This window comes from Physella acuta, unplaced genomic scaffold, assembly GCF_028476545.2.
Source record: "Physella acuta isolate Inbredline_101_S28 unplaced genomic scaffold, ASM2847654v3 ptg000225l, whole genome shotgun sequence".
NCBI lineage: Eukaryota > Metazoa > Mollusca > Gastropoda > Physidae > Physella > Physella acuta.
The window spans coordinates 1,173,873-1,194,039 of record NW_026731744.1 but is presented as its reverse complement, the minus strand read 5'-3'; the positions used below and the strand labels follow the sequence as shown (position 1 = coordinate 1,194,039).

The window sequence follows — 20,167 nt, the reverse complement described above, 5'->3', positions numbered from 1 at the left end:
AGTGTAATCGCTAACCGTGTGTGTGGTACGGGTTCGAAACACATCTTGTGAATATTAATTTTTTTTGTAATTTTTTTTATTGATGTGAATGATAAAGTTGTCTATCGGAACTTGGCAGGATACGGGGCAGGTGAAGTAGAGTTCACCTGTTTCTGTGTTCTTGGCATATGAAAGGATAGTGTGGTCAGAACCATGCTCGGCCGGAATCTTTTTGTAAACGATAAAAAGATGTCTGAGACTTGGCGGGACACTGGGCAGGCGAAATAGAGATGGGTAGGTATAGAATTCACCCGTGCAGAGTTTCTTCCAGGCATCTCCCCGAAAAATTTTTACCGCCCCCCCCCCCCCCGAACGAAATGAAATTTATATAATTTATATAGAAAATATATACTTTTAACAGTGTCCCCCCCCCCTCCCCCGAAGAAATTCTACCGCCCCCCCCCCCCCCCGAAAATTTCAAGTGCCCCCCCCCGGAGAAAAAAGTCTGGAAGAAACACTGCACCCGTGACGTCAGCATAAGAAGGGGTAACGTGGTCAGACCTATGCTCAGCCTATGTTGGTGTCAGTGTTTCTTCCAGACTTTTTTCTCCGGGGGGGGGGGGGGGCGGTAGACTGGACACTGGGCAAGTGAAGTAGAGTTGACCTGTATTTGTGATCTCAGCATATAAAGGGATATTGTTGTCAGACCCATGCTCAGCCGAAATAGGTGTTTTTAAAAGACAAGAACGTCTGAGGTGTGACGTCTTTTTGAATGTGGGGTCTGGTTTTTGTGACGATAAGTGACAGACGTGATGTTTTTTTATGGATGACCCCGGAAATCCAGTTATCCAAGGGATGATGAGTAGTCTAGTCTAGTATATATATATATATATATATATATATATATATATATATATATATATATATATATATATATATATATATATATATGAGTTCGTCATAGAGCTAACGTAACATTTGTTAAAGAACAACAATAAGTGGAGGGGAGGGGGCAACACCGGTTAACAACAGCGTCATGCACTGACGTAACTCCGTGTGTGTCAAATAAGGGGGTGGGGAGGGGGTCGGCCACAAACCAATCAAAACGCCGTTCTGTCTTACGTCTTGAGTCAGTAGCAGGTAGCCCTTGTGACAGCTAGCAGTGATCAGGTATGTTTTGAGTTAATTTTATTATCTTAGATATCATTTAATGATACGGTGAATTCATCTTGCTGATGAGTTGATATGTACGATACAGTGATAGATTTACCAAGGCGTTTTTACTGTGGGTTGCTGATACAACTTGCTCATTGGGACACACTCGCACATAATTGTGCCCGTTTTCTTTTGAAGGTAGTTAGCATCTATAATTGAGATGTTGATTAATACCCAGTGACGTCACCTCAAGAAATCACCCCTCACTCACCCAACCCCTAATTAAAACTGATGATAGAAAAAAGGATGCACCATATTTTCTGCTAGAGGCTGTTATAAATTGGGGCTGAGTTCTTCCCCAAATCTTACACAGATGGGCAAGTCTAGAAAGTTAAACTGTTCAACTGTAAAGATATGAATCAATCAAGTTAAAAAAATGAAAAATATAAATTTATTAAGTTGAAACAATTATGAAACAAAAATAATTATTGAGACAAGCGTTTTTGGTTAAAAAATAAACCGGGAGTGATCTCCCCTAAATTTTCTAGAATATTCTTATATAACACTACGGGGGATGGCAACTCGGGATATAGACAATATTTTTAATCCATTTTTATTTACTTAAACTTTTTAAAATAGAATAGAATCTCATAGAAAAAAGAATTTCGCACCAAGTGAACGGCAAACAATGTTTGTACAATAGTGTGGAATATTATAAGTAGGCCCTACTTTATAAATACACATGCGTTTTTTTTTTTGAGAAATCGAAAATAGCGTAAAGTATTACTTTATTTAGTGACGTCTATTCTAGCTGTTGTATTTCCTAAACATTTGGCCAGTGGTGAGCAAGGGGGGTGGGGGTGACTCATGTGTAGCACTCAACGGGAGGTAACTGCAAGATTTCTCTACACATAAACCGTCTAATCACAACGATCGAAGGGGAGCTAATTCCCCAGGAGCAGCTAACCCTTTATCAAAGAGCGTTATTGTTTGAAGGTTGTAGCCCCTGATGTTTGATGTAATATCCGACAAACAGCGTCGCCTTTGTTCCCCGAATGTTCCCTAGTGTTCCCCTGGTTCAGAAAAAACAAAGTTCCCTTGTCTGGTGACAGCTATCACAGCTAGGATTAATCCAAGCGCGGCTGGATTACTCCGCTAGATCTAGGCATAGTGGGCCCGGACTATTTGCTGTATGTCTCCGCGACCTAGTTAGCAGCTAGGCCACGCACCTGAGGACACGGGTACACCTGGGGGTACACCTGGGGGTACACCTGGGCAAGTCCGCCTGCTCACTGGAGCGTCACATCCAGCGGTCCTCACGTCTTGTGGTACGGTCCTCACGTCTTGTGGTACGGTCCTCACGTCTTGTGGTACGGTCCTCACGTCTTGTGGTACAGTCCTCACGTCTTGTGGTACAGTCCTCACGTCTTGTGGTACGGTCCTCACGTCTTGTGGTACGGTCCTCACGTCTTGTGGTACGGTCCTCACGTCTTGTGGTACGGTCCTCACGTCTTGTGGTACAGTCCTCACGTCTTGTGGTACAGTCCTCACGTCTTGTGGTACGGTCCTCACGTCTTGTGGTACGGTCCTCACGTCTTGTGGTACGGTCCTCACGTCTTGTGGTACGGTCCTCACGTCTTGTGGTACGGTCCTCACGTCTTGTGGTACGGTCCTCACGTCTTGTGGTACGGTCCTCACGTCTTGTGATACGGTCCTCACGTCTTGTGGTACAGTCCTCACGTCTTGTGGTACAGTCCTCACGTCTTGTGGTACGGTCCTCACGTCTTGTGGTACGGTCCTCACGTCTTGTGGTACGGTCCTCACGTCTTGTGGTACGGTCCTCACGTCTTGTGGTACGGTCCTCACGTCTTGTGGTACAGTCCTCACGTCTTGTGGTACGGTCCTCACGTCTTGTGGTACGGTCCTCACGTCTTGTGGTACGGTCCTCACGTCTTGTGGTACGGTCCTCACGTCTTGTGATACGGTCCTCACGTCTTGTGATACGGTCCTCACGTCTTGTGGTACGGTCATCACGTCTTGTGGTACGGTCCTCACGTCTTGTGGTACAGTCCTCACGTCTTGTGGTACAGTCCTCACGTCTTGTGGTACGGTCCTCACGTCTTGTGGTACGGTCCTCACGTCTTGTGGTACAGTCCTCACGTCTTGTGGTACGGTCCTCACGTCTTGTGGTACGGTCCTCACGTCTTGTGGTACAGTCCTCACGTCTTGTGGTACGGTCCTCACGTCTTGTGGTACGGTCCTCACGTCTTGTGGTACGGTCCTCACGTCTTGTGGTACGGTCCTCACGTCTTGTGGTACAGTCCTCACGTCTTGTGGTACGGTCCTCACGTCTTGTGGTACAGTCCTCACGTCTTGTGGTACAGTCCTCACGTCTTGTGGTACGGTCCTCACGTCTTGTGGTACGGTCCTCACGTCTTGTGGTACGGTCCTCACGTCTTGTGGTACGGTCCTCACGTCTTGTGGTACGGTCCTCACGTCTTGTGGTACGGTCCTCACGTCTTGTGGTACGGTCCTCACGTCTTGTGATACGGTCCTCACGTCTTGTGGTACAGTCCTCACGTCTTGTGGTACGGTCCTCACGTCTTGTGGTACGGTCCTCACGTCTTGTGGTACGGTCCTCACGTCTTTTGGTACGGTCCTCACGTCTTGTGGTACGGTCCTCACGTCTTGTGGTACGGTCCTCACGTCTTGTGGTACGGTCCTCACGTCTTGTGGTACAGTCCTCACGTCTTGTGGTACGGTCCTCACGTCTTGTGGTACGGTCCTCACGTCTTGTGGTACGGTCCTCACGTCTTGTGGTACGGTCCTCACGTCTTGTGGTACGGTCCTCACGTCTTGTGGTACGGTCCTCACGTCTTGTGGTACGGCTAATCGTTATGTCACACTCAGCTCCCTCCTTCACTCTCGTGGGTTTATCAAATATCACGTGACTTATACTTCTGGCTGACTCTACCAGCCATTGACATGAGACCACTGTCATGAAACCCCTGACATGAGACCACTGACATGAGACCACTGACGTGAGACCACTGACATGAGACCACTGACATGAGACCACTGACGTGAGACCACTGACGTGAGACCACTGACATGAGACCACTGACATAAGACCACTGATCACTAACGTGAGACCACTGCCATGAGACCACTGACATGAGACCACTGACATGAGACCACTGACATGAGACCACTGACATGAGACCACTGACATGAGACCACTGAAGACATCAATCAGTCCTGTCAGAACTCGGCTGTTATACACCTTACAAGGTGCTGTATTTCTTCCGTGGCAAGGATTACAGCTCCCCCCCCCCCCCCCCCCACCGCCTGTAGTGCTGTTTGATTTGCATCGAAGCGTGAACCTGATCAATTGACTTGAGGGCTGCCTCGTTTTACTTGACGTATCACGTTTTTTTTACTGCAGATGTCCTCCTGTTGTCCTGTGGTTGTCCTCCCGTTGTCCTCCTGTTGTCCTCTTGTTGTCCTCCTGTTGTCCTCTTGTTGTCCTCCTGTTGTCCTCCTGTTGTCCTCCTGTTGTCCTCTTGTTGTCCTCCTGTTGTCCTCCTGTTGTCCTGTGGTTGTCCTCCTATTGTCCTCCTGTTGTCCTCCTATTGTCCTCCTGTTGTCCTCCTATTGTCCTGCTGTTGTCCTGCTGTTGTCCTGCTGTTGTCCTGCTGTTGTCCTCCTATTGTCCTGTGGATGTCCTGCTGTTGTCCTCCTATTGTCCTGTGGATGTCCTGTGGTTGTCCTCCTATTGTCCTCCTATTGTCCTCCTGTTGTCCTCCTATTGTCCTGCTGTTGTCCTGCTGTTGTCCTCCTATTGTCCTGTGGATGTCCTGCTGTTGTCCTCCTATTGTCCTCCTGTTGTCCTCCTATTGTCCTGCTGTTGTCCTGCTGTTGTCCTCCTATTGTCCTGTGGATGTCCTGCTGTTGTCCTCCTATTGTCCTCCTGTTGTCCTCCTATTGTCCTGCTGTTGTCCTGCTGTTGTCCTGCTGTTGTCCTCCTATTGTCCTGTGGATGTCCTGCTGTTGTCCTCCTATTGTCCTCCTGTTGTCCTCCTATTGTCCTGCTGTTGTCCTGCTGTTGTCCTCCTATTGTCCTGTGGATGTCCTGCTGTTGTCCTCCTATTGTCCTCCTGTTGTCCTCCTATTGTCCTGCTGTTGTCCTGCTGTTGTCCTGCTGTTGTCCTCCTATTGTCCTGCTGTTGTCCTGCTGTTGTCCTCCTATTGTCCTGCTGTTGTCCTGCTGTTGTCCTGCTGTTGTCCTCCTATTGTCCTCCTGTTGTCCTGCTGTTGTCCTCCTGTTGTCCTCCTGTTGTCCTCCTGTTGTCCTACTGTTGTCCTGCTGTTGTCCTGTGGTTGTCCTGAGGTTGTCCTCCTATTGTCCTCCTGTTGTCCTCCTATTGTCCTGCTGTTGTCCTGCTGTTGTCCTCCTATTGTCTTGTGGTTGTCCTGAGGTTGTCCTCCTATTGTCCTCCTGTTGTCCTGCTAATGTCCTCCTATTGTCCTCCTGTTGTCCTGCTGTTGTCCTCCTATTGTCCTGCTAATGTCCTCCTGTTGTCCTCCTGTTGTCCTCCTGTTGTCCTCCTGTTGTCCTGATGATCTCCTGTGTAGCATTCATCTGGCCATTAAAAGGCCATCACACATCAGTTTCAAATGTGCCCATTTGTCATTTGTCCAACCACCAAATTTTCTCTAGCGAGACACAAAAAAAACCTGGCAACATCCTGGTTCATTTCTATTTGGATGCGCAGAATAAACCTCTACCCCCCACCCTCACATCTATGGGGGGGGGGGGGTGGATTGTAATAGATAAAAATAGAAGTAGTACTTCTGTTCTATTTTTGACTTAATGAACAGTTATCCCCTCCCCACCCCAATTTTTATTTTAACCAATCAGCAGCGCCGGCCATTTGTGTGTACACAACAGCGGTGTAGAGGGCGCTCTTTCAAACTTAGGGCTCTAGTAGTTAGAGGGCGCTCCTTCAAACTTAGGGCTCTAGTAGTTAAAAGCCCCAGCCTCTAATTAAAAGCCCAAATCTGTAATAAGAAGCCCCAGCCCCTAATAAGAAGCCCCAGCCCCTAATAAGAAGCCCCAGCCCCTAATAAGAAGCCCCAGCCTCTAATAAGAAGCCCCAGCCCCTAATAAGAAGCCCAAGCCCCTAATAAGAAGCCCCAGCCCCTAATAAGAAGCCCCAGCCCCTAATAAGAAGCCCCAGCCCCTAATAAGAAGCCCCAGCCCCTAATAAGAAGCCCCAGCCCCTAATAAGAAGCCCCAGCCCCTAATAAGAAGCCCCAGCCCCTAATAAGAAGCCCCAGCCCCTAATAAGAAGCCCCAGCCCCTAATAAGAAGCCTCAGCCCCTAATAAGAAGCCCCAGCTTCTAATAAGAAGCCCCAGTCCCTAATAAGAAGCCCCAACCCCTAATAAGAAGCCCCAGCCCCTAATAAGAAGCCCCAGCCCCTAATAAGAAGCCCCAGCCCCTAATAAGAAGCCCCAGCCCCTAATAAGAAGCCCCAGCCCCTAATAAGAAGCCCCAGCCCCTAATAAGAAGCCCCAGCCCCTAATAAGAAGCCCCAGCCCCTAATTAAAAGCCCGAACACAGCAACCTACCCTGGACGTTCGAGTGCGGCAAGTGCCTGACCCCGATCATAGCCCGGCGGTCACAGTTTGTTCTAACAAGTCACACCCCCCCCCCCCACCATTCCCACCACCCGTGTCACGTGATTAAGATAACGGCTGAAGTCTGCAGAGATCAGTGACGTTTGTCTGGAATTTCGGACGTAACGGTTAGTGGGCGACCTAGTTTCAAAATACAAACTAGGTCATTCTCCGTCAGTCAACAGGGTTTTATCCCAGAACAGTAGAGGCTCTCAATTAGACAGACCGTACCCCAAAATACAGGCTCTCAATCTGACAGACCGTACCCCAAAATACAGGGTCTCAATTAGGCAGACCGTACCCCAAAATACAGGGTCTCAATTAGACAGACCGTACCCCAAAATTCAGGGTCTCAATTAGACAAACCGTACCCCAAAATACGGGCTCTCAATTAGACAGACCGTACCCCAAAATACAGGGTCTCAATTAGGCAGACCGTACCCCAAAATACATGTTCTCAATTAGACAGACCGTACCCCAAAATACAAGGTCTCAATTAGACAGACCGTGACGTCAAGTTGGTTATTTGTGCGACTCCATGTTTCCCCGGGGATGGGGAGAGTCTGATTTCATTTGACCACAACCAACGCCATCATTTCTTGATTCATTCTAATACAGCTTCCATTTCTACTTCTCTACTATCGTTGGGCCACTGGGTATCTTTTATCCGCTGTACCCCAAATAATGGGGTCCTCAATTTTAAAGGGACCCCGAAATGGTTCCTTTTAAATCCAAGTACAAACCCGAAAAATGAAGTGTTATGTAATGTCTGTAATTGATTAGAGGCATTATATATATATATATATATATATATATATATATATATATATATATATATATATATATATATATATATATACATATTGCCATCTTACGTTACACAAAAAGTAAGTCAAAATAAAGTCACATGACCTTGCCAGTACCGTGTGAACCCAGTGAAGTGGGTGCAGGGGAAATAATCCTTTCCCGACTGTTGCATCGGTTGTTGACAGTCCTGCTTCAGTGGACACATGGGGTGGGGGAGGGGGTAGCAGGATAAGCAAATATCTTCCTGTGGTATCAGTGACACAACATGGCTGTTGTGGGGCAGGTCACACGCAGGTCACGTGCGGGATGTTGTTTCCTGTTGTGGTGGTCGGCCGATGACGTCATTATCTAATCCCGTGAGGTCATCAAGTACAGGTCAGAAGTCTGAGACTGTTGTTGTCATCTATGTCATGATGATCTGACATCGATGACATCTCATGGTCAAGGCTTGTTTGAACATATTTTGACTGGCTAAGTTAACAGACCAACATATTTTGACTGGCTAAGTTAACAGACCAACATATTTTGACCGGCTAAGTTAATTGACCAACATATTTTGACCGGCTAAGTTAATTGACCAACATATTTTGACTGGCTAAGTTAACAGACCAACATATTTTGACTGGCTAAGTTAACAGACCAACATATTTTGACTGGCTAGTGGCTAAGTTAATTGACCAACATATTTTGATTGGCCAAGTTAACAGACTGACATAGAGACGACTCTCTCCGGCGTATGACGTCACGTGCCCCAGATCTGCCGGCCAGGAAAGTTGGCCGCGCCACAAAGAAAAGTTGCGCAGTTGAAAACTGTGCGCCCAGTGAGGCGTGACGCCGCCATTCCTGACGACAAGCGTGCACGTCGCCGCCGTTATAAGAGCAGACGACAGTGCGCAGGCCGCAGTCAGCTGTTGGCAGTAGCGCAGTAACGGACCAAAACCTTCCCAAATCAAACGTTCGGAGTATTATTTATTCAACATATTTTAGGATCAACTTTCTCCAGTGTTTAAGTTAACTTTGGTTTGTTGAACCAAATACATTTCGCATACGTTTTTTTCACTCTACAATGGTAAGTGGTTTAGCTGTGTATCTCGTTGGTTAACGTTTAAGTATATTTGGTTCGGTGTTTAGAGTAGCCGTTCGTCGATGACCGCTGTGTCTGCTGATGATTCGCCTGTTTCTTCAAAACTTTTCTGCTCCAATAGGGAGGTTAACCCGTGTGATTTCATTTACTGCTAGTATTTCTAGGTCAACTGCCGTGTTCTACTCGTGTGTGTTGGTCAGTGACATAATGCTTGACGTCATCACATCCTATACACCTCACACCATCAGATCTCACACACTCTTCATAACATCACACCCCACACATCCTCACAAACCCCTCACAACATGACAGCCCACACAGATCCTAGCACCTAGATTGAACTTTTTTTGTTTTCATTTTTCAGCGAGAAAATTTTAAACTTTAAAAACTGGTTTTATAATGTAGCCACAACATATTCTATGTGTGTGAATGTATGTGTGTGTGTGTGAAGCGTTGACGAGTTTCTTGAGAAACCAGACGATGTCTCCCAATCAGGACAAAAGACTCTAGGTGCTACAGCTTGACTTGCCCAATTGGCTGGCTGGCGGCCAACTTGTACCTGGCAACCACTGACGCACACACAGGTCGACGACTGCTGAACTAGGTCACGTGACAATCCTGTACCCCACTTCAACGTCTCAGTGACTCTATACGTCTGGCTATTTCTGGCACAAGTGTTGACATTAGACGTCAGAGCCACACAAGTTGATATTAGACGTCATAGTTACACAAGTTGACATTAGACGTCATAGTTACACAAGTTGACATTAGACGTCATAGTCACACAAGTTGACATTAGACGTCATAGCCACACAAGTTGACATTAGACGTCATAGTTACACAAGTTGACATTAGACGTCATAGTTACACAAGTTGACATTAGACGTCATAGTTACACAAGTTGACATTAGACGTCATAGCCACACAAGTTGACATTAGACGTCATAGCCACACAAGTTGACATTAGACGTCATAGCCACACAAGTTGACATTAGACGTCATAGTTACACAAGTTGACATTAGACGTCATAGTTACACAAGTTGACATTAGACGTCATAGTTACACAAGTTGACATTAGACGTCATAGTTACACAAGTTGACATTAGACGTCATAGTTACATAAGTTGACATTAGACGGGGCTGTTCAACTTCAGCAAACAATCTATTTTTAGCACGTCTCATCACTGGGCGCAGTTTCCGTTGAGTCAACTGAAATGTCAAATGGATGACTCACCTTGATGACACTCGTCATGCAGAGTTTCTTCCAGGCATCTCTTCGGGTGGGCACCGCCACCCCCCCCCCCCCCCCCGAAGAAAGGCTACCGCCCCCCGAACGAAATGGAATTTATATAGAAATAATATACTTTTGACAGTGTCCCCCCCCCCCCCGGAAATTGTTGTCCCCCCCCCCCCCCCCCCCCGAAAATTTCAAGTGCACCCCCGGAGAAAAAAGTCTGGAAGCTGGAAGAAACACTGTCGTCATGTCACATAGTTGTCAGTTGTCATTGTCCTGACATCAGGTGCTGTCACCCTTTGAGGTGTGTGCGTTTTCGACAAAAAAAGATGTATTAGTTGTTCAACATTGTCACAATGTCGAATCAGCATTGTCACAATGTCGAATCAACAATGTCGCAATGTCGAATCAACATTGTCACAATGTTGAATCAACAATGTCGCAATGTTGAATCAAGTGTTGAAAATGTCAACCATCGTCTAGCTGGCGCAAATGTCGCGTGATTTGATTGAAACACGTGATATCTATTTTTACTTCAATTTGTGTATTGTTTCGTATGAAGTTTGAAATTGTTTGTTTTGTTGAAGTTTGAAATTGTTTGTTTTGTTGAAGTTTGAAATTGTTTGTTTTGTTGAAGTTTGAAATTGTTTGTTTTGTTGAAGTTTGAAATTGTTTGTTTTGTTGAAGTTTGAAATTGTTTGTTTTGTTGAAGTTTGAAATTGTTTGTTTTGTTGAAGTTTGAAATTGTTTGTTTTGTTGAAGTTTGAAATTGTTTGTTTTGTTGAAGTTTGAAATTGTTTGTTTTGTTGAAGTTTGAAATTGTTTGTTTTGTTGAAGTTTGAAATTGTTTGTTTTGTTGAAGTTTGAAATTGTTTGTTTTGTTGAAGTTTGAAATTGTTCGTTTTGTTGAAGTTTGAAATTGTTTGTTTTGTTTCTCCAGCAAATACCCAGCACCCACGTGACCAGACATTAATCGTGCACGACCAGCAGACGACATAGTACAACCAGCAGACGAGACAAGATGGCGGCGTCCAAGCTGTACCCAACCCTCAGTTCCTTCTACAACAAGAGTTACATCGACTTTGGCAGTGAGGCGGACATGTTAGCCGGCGTGCCGGCAGACCGGCTTTACCGCAAGCCACGTGACGAGCTGAGAGCTAACCGCGACAACAGCGAGGCGAAGAAAGACTTGAGCTCAAACAAGACATTCCCGGCTGACGGAGCTCAGAGCTTAGAGCTTGAGCTCCAGACGGCAGACAGCGCGTGTCTGCCCTCTGCCCCGCCCCTCGAGTGGTCAGACGAGGACATTGAGCGGTTCCTGGAGGACGTCGCCCAGCAGCAAGAGCTGGCCCTACAACACGACCTTGACCCTGACGGTTTCTGGGTCGATGATCTCCAGCCCGACTACGACATGACCCCTGAGGTGACCCCTGAGACGACCCCTGAGACGACCCCCGCCGAACATTTGAACAATCTCAACAAAGCGGAGACCCCCGCGGGTCAGTCGGCCAAAGACCACTCGCTCCTAGTCAACAACATCTTGGCCACACCCCAGGGCTCGCCCCGGGGGGAGAGATCCAGGAGGGTCGTCCAGACGCGGCGCAGTGACCCCCACAAACGTCACGTGACCAACATTCCGCGCGCGGTTGAGCACAGGCCCGCATCCAGTAGCCGGAAGCCGGATGTTAGCCACGACAAAGAAAACCACGCCGGCTCTAGCGAAAACTTATCCAGACCCGCGACCCCAGGCAGCCCCGACCCCCGAGAGCCACGAGCAGAGGGAGCCGTCACCCCAGGGAGCCCCGAGTACAACGCCTGGATGACATGGAGGAAACAGGTAAGGACATGTTGAGGGCAGTTCTTTTTCTTGGGGGCAGTTCTTTTTCTTGGGGGCAGTTCTTGGGCAGCTCGTTTTCTTGGGGGCAGTTCTTGGGCAGCTCGTTTTCTTGGGGGCAGTTCTTGGGCAGCTCGTTTTCTTGGGGGCAGTTCTTTTTCTTGGGGGCAGTTCTTTTTCTTGGGGGCAGTTCTTTTTCTTGGGGGCAGTTCTTTTTCTTGGGGCAGTTCTTTTTCTAGGGGGCAGTTCTTTTGTTGGGGGCAGTTCTTTTTCTTGGGGGCAGTTCTTTTTCTTGGGGCAGTTCTTTTTCTAGGGGGCAGTTCTTTTTCTAGGGGGCAGTTCTTTTGTTGGGGGCAGTTCTTTTTCGGGGGGCAGTTCTTTTTCTTGGAGGAAGTTCTTGGGCAGTTCTTTTTCTTGGAGGAAGTTCTTTTTCTTGGGGCAGTTCTTTTTCTTGGAGGAAGTTCTTGGGCAGTTCTTTTTCTTGGGCATTTCTTGGTCTTTGGCAGTTCTCTGGCAGTTAATGCGGCTATCTCTAGATCAGCCCGACTCAATAGTTGAGCTGATGTTATCTCCCAACCGATTAGTTTAGCTCACTCTACTCCATCTTGTGCCCTCAGGTAAACCGGCAGCTGGCGACCGTGATCCTGCTCAAGCGGAACGGCCAGGTGCACGTGCAGAAGAAGGACATGGCCAGGAGGCCGCTAAGCCAGAGCTCCATTGACTTTGTCTCGCTCTTCAAGGCCGAGAACAAGACCTCGCTGGGCGGCAAACCCTTCCTTATGTACGGCATTCCCAGAGTCTCGTTGCCTAGCAACCAGTGAGGGGCGGACCCAACATTGCATGACAATCATTTGGTCTCGTGGAGACGTCACTCACCTACCGGCATGCACTTCTACCTGGTCATAGGTCAAGGTCAGACCGTGTCAGACATTGTGGTGACTGCTGCCAGAAATTTTCTACTCACCTGCCCATGCACGTGCTTCATGAGATTGTTGACTTACTTTTAGAAGTCAATTTATGTTTGCATTTGATGACGGGGATTCCCGTAAATTTATTTTCATTGTGTATATATGTGTACAGTTTGACAAGTTTATTGTACATACGTGTAGCATGTTTGTACTTAGTTGGGTACCTGTATATTTTAGTATGGGCAGACATACAAGCAATTTCTATGTGATATTTTTCTATGATCGCTGCATTAATTAGTTCATACATGTTTAACTATGTGATGATATTTTTTATTTAACATGAAGACGTATGTGTGTGTGTGTGTGACAGTGTGTGCGTGTATGTGGAACGGTGTGTGTGTGTGTATAAATATGTACTTGTTTGACTATGTATGAAGTATAGTTGTGTGTGTGAGCCTGTCGCTGTGTGTATGTGACGAAGTGTGTGTGTGATGATGTGTGTGTGTGACGATGTGTGTGTATACACCTGAATGTGTGTGTATATGTGTGGCCATATGACGAAGATGTGATAAGTTCCTGATGACGTCATCACGCTGATGACGTCAATAAAAATGTTTTGCCAATCCCCGAGCTTGTAGAGTTTTATTTGTTTCACGTGTGCTCTAGTGCTTGACACATTCAAGTCTAGTACTGGTCTGGATGTAACATTTTATTTGTCAACTGGCGGACATACTGTACAATACATATTTGCTTGCCTATTTACAACTTCATATTGTTCTAAATATAACATTTTAAAAGTTGATACACAACTGTATTCACTTTCTTGGAGCAGCAACAGTGTCTTGATCTAGCCGGCAGCCTGACTTAGCCACTTCCGGTCAAACTGCAGCGGTCGAGGCTGATGCCCACAGCCTGCACGGCGCTAATGAAGTGGGTCTTGTCGTAGCCGAGGTCAAGGGCCGCCCGCACCAGGCTACAGCCAAAATACTTGAACGTTGTCTCCTGGGGGGGGGGGGGGGGAAGAGGGGATAAACGATATAGGGTACAAACATTCAACAGGTAGCAACAAACCTACAACATGTGGCTACACAATTCAACAGGTAGCAACAAACATTCAACATGTAGCTACATACATACAACATGTAACTACAAACATTCAACAGGTAGCAACAAACAGGTGACTAGCCGTGTCAGACTGACCTCTTGCATGTAGACAAAGTGGGCCAAGTTGAAGGCCTTGAAAACGTCATCGTGGCTGAGGCCGTGTTGGGAGACGAGCAGGTAGTAGATGTAGCAGACGACACCGTTACCGTCAAACCTGGAGAGTTAAACCTGGACAGTTGAACATGGACAGTTGAACATGGACAGTTGAACATGGACAGTTGAACATGGACAGTTGAACATGGACAGTTGAACATGGACAGTTGAACATGGACAGTTGAACATGGACAGTCGAACATGGACAGTCGAACCTGGACAGTCGAACATGGACAGTCGAACATGGACAGTTGAACATGGGCAGTTGAACATGGGCAGTCGAACATGGACAGTTGAACATGGGCAGTTGAACATGGGCAGTTGAACATGGGCAGTTGAACATGGACAGTTGAACATGGGCAGTTGAACATGGGCAGTTGAACATGGACAGTTGAACATGGAGAGTTGAACATGGACAGTTGAACATGGAGAGTTAAACATGGACAGTTGAACATAGACAGTTGAACATGGACAGTTGAACATAGACAGTTGAACATGGACAGTTGAACATGGACAGTTGAACATAGACAGTTGAACATAGACAGTTAAACATAGACAGTTGAACATGGACAGTTGAACATGGAGAGTTGAACATGGAGAGTTAAACATGGACAGTTGAACATGGAGAGTTAAACATGGACAGTTGAACATAGACAGTTGAACATGGACAGTTGAACATAGACAGTTGAACATGGACAGTTGAACATGGACAGTTGAACATAGACAGTTGAACATAGACAGTTAAACATAGACAGTTGAACATGGACAGTTGAACATGGAGAGTTGAACATGGAGAGTTAAACATGGACAGTTGAACATGGAGAGTTAAACATGGACAGTTGAACATAGACAGTTGAACATGGACAGTTGAACATAGACAGTTGAACATGGACAGTTGAACATGGACAGTTGAACATAGACAGTTGAACATAGACAGTTAAACATGGACAGTTGAACATGGACAGTTGAACATGGACAGTTGAACATAGACAGTTGAACATGGACAGTTGAACATGGAGAGTTAAACATGGACAGTTGAACATAGACAGTTGAACATGGACAGTTGAACATAGACAGTTGAACATAGACAGTTGAACATGGACAGTTGAACATGGACAGTTAAACATGGACAGTTCAACATGGACAGTTCAACATGGACAGCTAAACATGGACAGTTTACGGATTGATGGTCATGGTTGAGGGTCAGGGTTGAGGGTCAGGGTTGAGGGTCAGGGTTGAGGGTCAGGGTTGAGGGCCAGGGTTGATTGTCAGGGTTGAGGGTCAGGGTTGAGGGTCAGGGTTGAGGGTCAGGGTTTACTTACGGGTTGAGTGGGTCAAAGTCCCTGACATGGCGGACTGAAGGGTTGTCGAAGGAGCGAAGACCGTCTTTACCTGCTCTGTAGACACCAGCACCAAATCTCCAGTCGTAGGGTCCTAGAGGACAGACAGGACATTTTAGTCACAGGACAGACAGGACATTTTAGTCACTGGACTGATAGGACATTTTGGTCAGAGAACAGACAGGACATTTTAGTCAAAGGACAGACAGGACATTTAAGTCACTGGAAAGACTGGACATTTTAGTCACAGGACAGACAGGACATTTTAGTCACTGGAAAGACTGGACATTTTAGTCACTGGAAAGACTGGACATTTTAGTCATTGGACAGACAGGACATTTTAGTCACTGGAAAGACTGGACATTTTAGTCACAGGACAGACAGGACATTTTAGTCACTGGAAAGACTGGACATTTTAGTCACAGGACAGACAGGACATTTTAGTCACTGGAAAGACTGGACATTTTAGTCACTGGAAAGACTGGACATTTTAGTCACAGGACAGACAGGACATTTTAGTCACTGGACAGAGAGGACACTTTGGTCAGAGGACAGACAGGACATTTTAGTCACATGACAGACAGGACATTTTAGTCACTGGACAGAGAGGACACTTTGGTCAGAGGAGAGACAGGACAGTTTAGTCAGAAGACAGATTAGTGACTTTTCTTTGCTAGATCCGGACCCCTTTAGTTCTTGTGGATGACCTACTTTATAAAAACATGTGAATGACCTACTTTGTCTAAGGGCTCCTGTAGTTCCTGTGGGTGACCTACTTTCTAAAGACCTGTGAGTGACCTACTTTGATTGACCAGGGCCGGGCTCCTGTAGTTCCTGAAGGCGATGGCGTAGATGTCGGACATGGCCTCGTCCAGTGCCAGAGACTCTTGGTCAAAGTTGAGGATCCCCAGGCTGGCGGTCACTCGATGTGTCATCTGGGGGTGGCATATGTCACATGGTCAGATGTCATCTCGGGCACAGGCAACAAGACAGACAACAGGACAGACAACAGGACAACAGGACAGTCAACAGGACAGACAACAGGACAGACAACATGACAGACAACATGACAGACAACAGGACAGTCAACAGGACAGTCTATAGGACAGTCAACAGGACAGACAACAGGACAGACAACAGGACAGTCAACAGGACAGTCTATAGGACAGTCAACAGGACAGACAACAGGACAGGCAACAGGACAGACAACATGACAGACAACATGACAGACAACAGGACAGTCAACAGGACAGTCTATAGGACAGTCAACAGGACAGAAAACAGGACAGACAACAGGACAGTCAACAGGATATACAACAGGACAGACAACATGACAGACAACAAGACAGTCAACAGGACAGACAACAGGACAGTATGTAGGACAGACAACAGGACAGTCTATAGGACAGACAACAGGACAGTCAACTGACCTCGTGGGCTATAATGTCCGGGTCAGCAAATGACGAGGTCAAGTTGCCGTCGCCGTCCCCCAGCACAATGTTGCGGCCGTCAAAGAAAGCATTGTCTATGGCAGGGCCGTAGTGGCAGTAGATGGTCACGCTGGGCACCATCTGACCCAGACCCCGGTCCTGGGCGTGTAGGGGCGGAACAGATTGTTAACATGGGCGTGGGTGGGAACATTGGGGAGGGGGAAATGGTAGGGATGTTTGACTGGTTGTATACCCGCAGCTCCACCCCCATCCGCTCATTTAACCCACCCCACCAAATCCTCACATCAACCCCCACCTCGTCCCCCAATGCGAACCCCGTCCCCACTCCCTCCCCATGCCCACCCCGTCCCCACCCCATCCCCATATCCACCCCCATGCACACCCCCAGGACTGACCCTGAAGAAACAGTTGTAGAGGTTGGCGTAGTGGAAGGCGTCGGCTGCTGGGGAGAAGGCGCCGTTGATGGCGTCGTTTGGTCCGTCGTCACAGTTGAACGTCACCACCTGCAACACGGGAATCACGTGACTATTATTCTACCTGCACGCATTAATGCTTTAGTCTACCTGTAAATGGTTCAGGCTACACACTGCAGTATTGTTTCTAACTACTTGGTTACTTGAACACACAGGTGGGCAGACAGGTGGGCAGACAGGTGGGCAGACAGGTGGGCAGACAGGTGGACAGACAGGTGGACAGACAGGTGGACAGACAGGTGGGCAGACAGGTGGACAGACAAGTGGACAGACAGGTGGACAGACAGGTGAGTAGACAGGTGGACAGACAGGTGGGCAGACAGGTGGACAGACAGGTGGACAGACAGGTGGGCAGACAGGTAGACAGACAGGTGGGCAGACAGGTGGGCAGACAGGTGGAAAGACAGGTGGGCAGACAGGTGGACAGACAGGTGGAAAGACAAGTGGACAGACAGGTGGACAGACAGGTGGACAGACAGGTGGGCAGACAGGTAGACAGACAGGTGGACAGACAGGTGGGCAGACAGGTGGACAGACAGGTGGACAGACAGGTGGACAGACAGGTGGACAGACAGGTGGGCAGACAGGTGGGCAGACAGGTGGACAGACAGGTGGACAGACAATTGGACAGACAGGTGGACAGACAGGTGAGTAGACAGGTGAACAGACAGGTAGGCAGACAGGTGGGCAGAAAGGTGGGCAAAGAGGTGAACAGACAGGTGGGAAGACAGGTGGACAGACAGGTGGGCAGACAGGTGGGCAGACAGGTGGTCAGACAGGTGGGCAGACAGGTGGACAGATAGGTGGGCAGACAGGTGAACAGACAGGTGAGTAGACAGGTGAACAGACAGGCGGACAGACAGGTGGACAGACAGTTGGATAGACATGTGGGCAGAAAGGTGGGCAGAAAGGTGGGCAGACAGGTGAACAGACAGGTGGGCAGACAGGTGGGCAGACAGGTGGACAGACAGGTGGGCAGAAAAGTGGGCAGAAAGGTGAGCAGACAGGTGGACAGACAATTGGACAGACAGGTGAGTAGACAGGTGGACAGACAGGTGGACAGACAAGTGGACAGACAGGTGGGCAGACAGGTGAGTAGACAGGTGGACAGACAGGTGGGCAGACAGGTGGACAGACAGGTGGGCAGACAGGTGGGCATACAGATGGACAGACAGGTGGGCAGACAGGTGGACAGACAGGTGGACAGACGGGTGAGTAGACATGTGAACAGACAGGTAGGCAGACAGGTGGGCAGAAAGGTGGGCAGATAGGTGGGTAGACAGGTGGGCAGACAGGTGGACAGACAGGTGGACAGACAGGTGGGCAGACAGGTGGACAGATAGGTGGGCAGACAGGTGAACAGACAGGTGAGTAGACAGGTGAACAGACAGGCGGACAGACAGGTGGACAGACAGTTGGATAGACATGTGGGCAGAAAGGTGGGCAGAAAGGTGGGCAGACAGGTGAGTAGACAGGTGGGCAGACAGGTGGACAGACAGGTGGACAGACAGGTGAGTAGACAGGTGAACAGACAGGTGGGCAGACAGGTGGGCAGACAGGTGGACAGACAGGTGGGCAGACAGGTGGGCAGACAGGTGGACAGACAGGTGGACAGACAGGTGGGCAGACAGGTGGACAGACAGCTGAGTTGAAAGGTGAATAGACAGGTGAGCAGACAGGTGGGCAGACAGGTGGGCAGACAGGTGGGCAGACAGGTGGACAGACAGATGAGTAGACAGGTGGACAGACAGTTGGATAGACATGTGGGCAGAAAGGAGGGCAGAAAGGTGGGCAGACAGGTGGACAGACAATTGGACAGACAGGTGAGTAGACAGGTGGACAGACAGGTGGGCAGACAGGTGGGCAGACAGGTGGACAGACAGGTGGCAGACAGGTGGACAGACAGGTGGGCAGACAGTTGGGCAGACAGGTGGCAGACAGGTGGGCAGACAGGTGGACAGACAGGTGAGTAGACAGGTGCAAAGACAGGTGGGCAGACAGGTGGGCAGACAGGTGGGCAGACAGGTGGACAGACAGGTGGACAGACATGTGAGTAGACAGGTGGATAGACAGGTGGGCAGACAGGTGGACAGACAGGTGGGCAGACAGGTGGACAGACAGGTGAGTAGACAGGTGAACAGACAGGTGGACAGACAGGTGAACAGACAGTTGGATAGACATGTGGGCAGAAAGGTGGGCAGAAAGGTGGGCAGACAGGTGGACAGACAATTGGACAGACAGGTGAGTAGACAGGTGGACAGACAGGTGGGCAGACAGGTGGGCAGACAGGTGGACAGACAGGTGGCAGACAGGTGGACAGACAGGTGGGCAGACAGGTGGGCAGACAGGTGGACAGACAGGTGGCAGACAGGTGGACAGACAGGTGAGTAGACAGGTGGAAAGACAGGTGGGCAGACAGGTGGACAGACAGGTGGGCAGACAGGTGGGCAGACAGGTGGACAGACAGGTGGGCAGACAGGTGGGCAGACAGGTGAGTAGACAGGTGGGCAGACAGGTGGGCAGACAGGTGGGCAGACAGGTGGGCAGACAGGTGGGCAGACAGGTGGACAGACAGGTGGACATACAGGTGGACAGACATGTGAGTAGACAGGTGGACAGACAGGTGGGCAGACAGGTGGGCAGACAGGTGGACAGACAGGTGGGCAGACAGGTGGGCAGACAGGTGGACAGACAGGTAAGTAGACAGGTGAACAGACAGGTAGGCAGACAGGTGGACAGACAGGTGGACAGACAGGTGGGCAGACAGATGGGCAGAAAGGTGGACAGACAGGTAGGCAGACATGGAAGGAGAGCATCAAAGAGTGAGTACATTAGCTTTGGTGAGGTCGTAGTCGTTCTGGCAGTGTTTGACCGTGACCTTGCTATTGGTCAGTGAGCACTTGTTGCCCTTGACAGCCGTGTTAAGACACATCTGCTGGGAGATGAGTACATCGTTAGATCAC

The 20,167-nt window shown here is 48.5% G+C and overlaps 2 protein-coding genes across 3 annotated transcripts; one reads left to right on the top strand and one right to left on the bottom strand.

Moving 5' to 3' along the window:
- The first annotated feature begins 1,103 nt into the window (after positions 1–1,103).
- On the top strand, positions 1,104–13,302 carry LOC131937912 (uncharacterized). 2 transcript variants are annotated; one of them, XM_059295642.1, is made up of 3 exons: positions 1,104–1,149; positions 10,882–11,778; positions 12,393–13,302. In XM_059295642.1, the coding sequence occupies exons 2-3, from the start codon at positions 10,963–10,965 to the stop codon at positions 12,594–12,596; spliced, it is 1,020 nt and encodes a 339-aa protein (XP_059151625.1). In that variant the 5' UTR covers positions 1,104–1,149; positions 10,882–10,962; the 3' UTR covers positions 12,597–13,302. The 2 variants fall into 2 exon arrangements, with proteins under 2 accessions (XP_059151625.1, XP_059151624.1); XM_059295641.1 differs by lacking the exon at positions 1,104–1,149 and adding an exon at positions 8,502–8,691.
- An 82-nt stretch (positions 13,303–13,384) lies between these two features.
- On the bottom strand, positions 13,385–20,137 carry LOC131937914 (neutral protease-like). The gene is made up of 7 exons (XM_059295651.1): positions 20,035–20,137; positions 17,127–17,234; positions 16,711–16,869; positions 16,083–16,215; positions 15,263–15,374; positions 13,884–14,001; positions 13,385–13,685 (listed from the first exon to the last, which is right to left on the bottom strand). The coding sequence occupies exons 1-7, from the start codon at positions 20,134–20,136 to the stop codon at positions 13,548–13,550; spliced, it is 870 nt and encodes a 289-aa protein (XP_059151634.1). The 5' UTR covers position 20,137; the 3' UTR covers positions 13,385–13,547.
- Between the last annotated feature and the right edge of the window lie 30 nt (positions 20,138–20,167).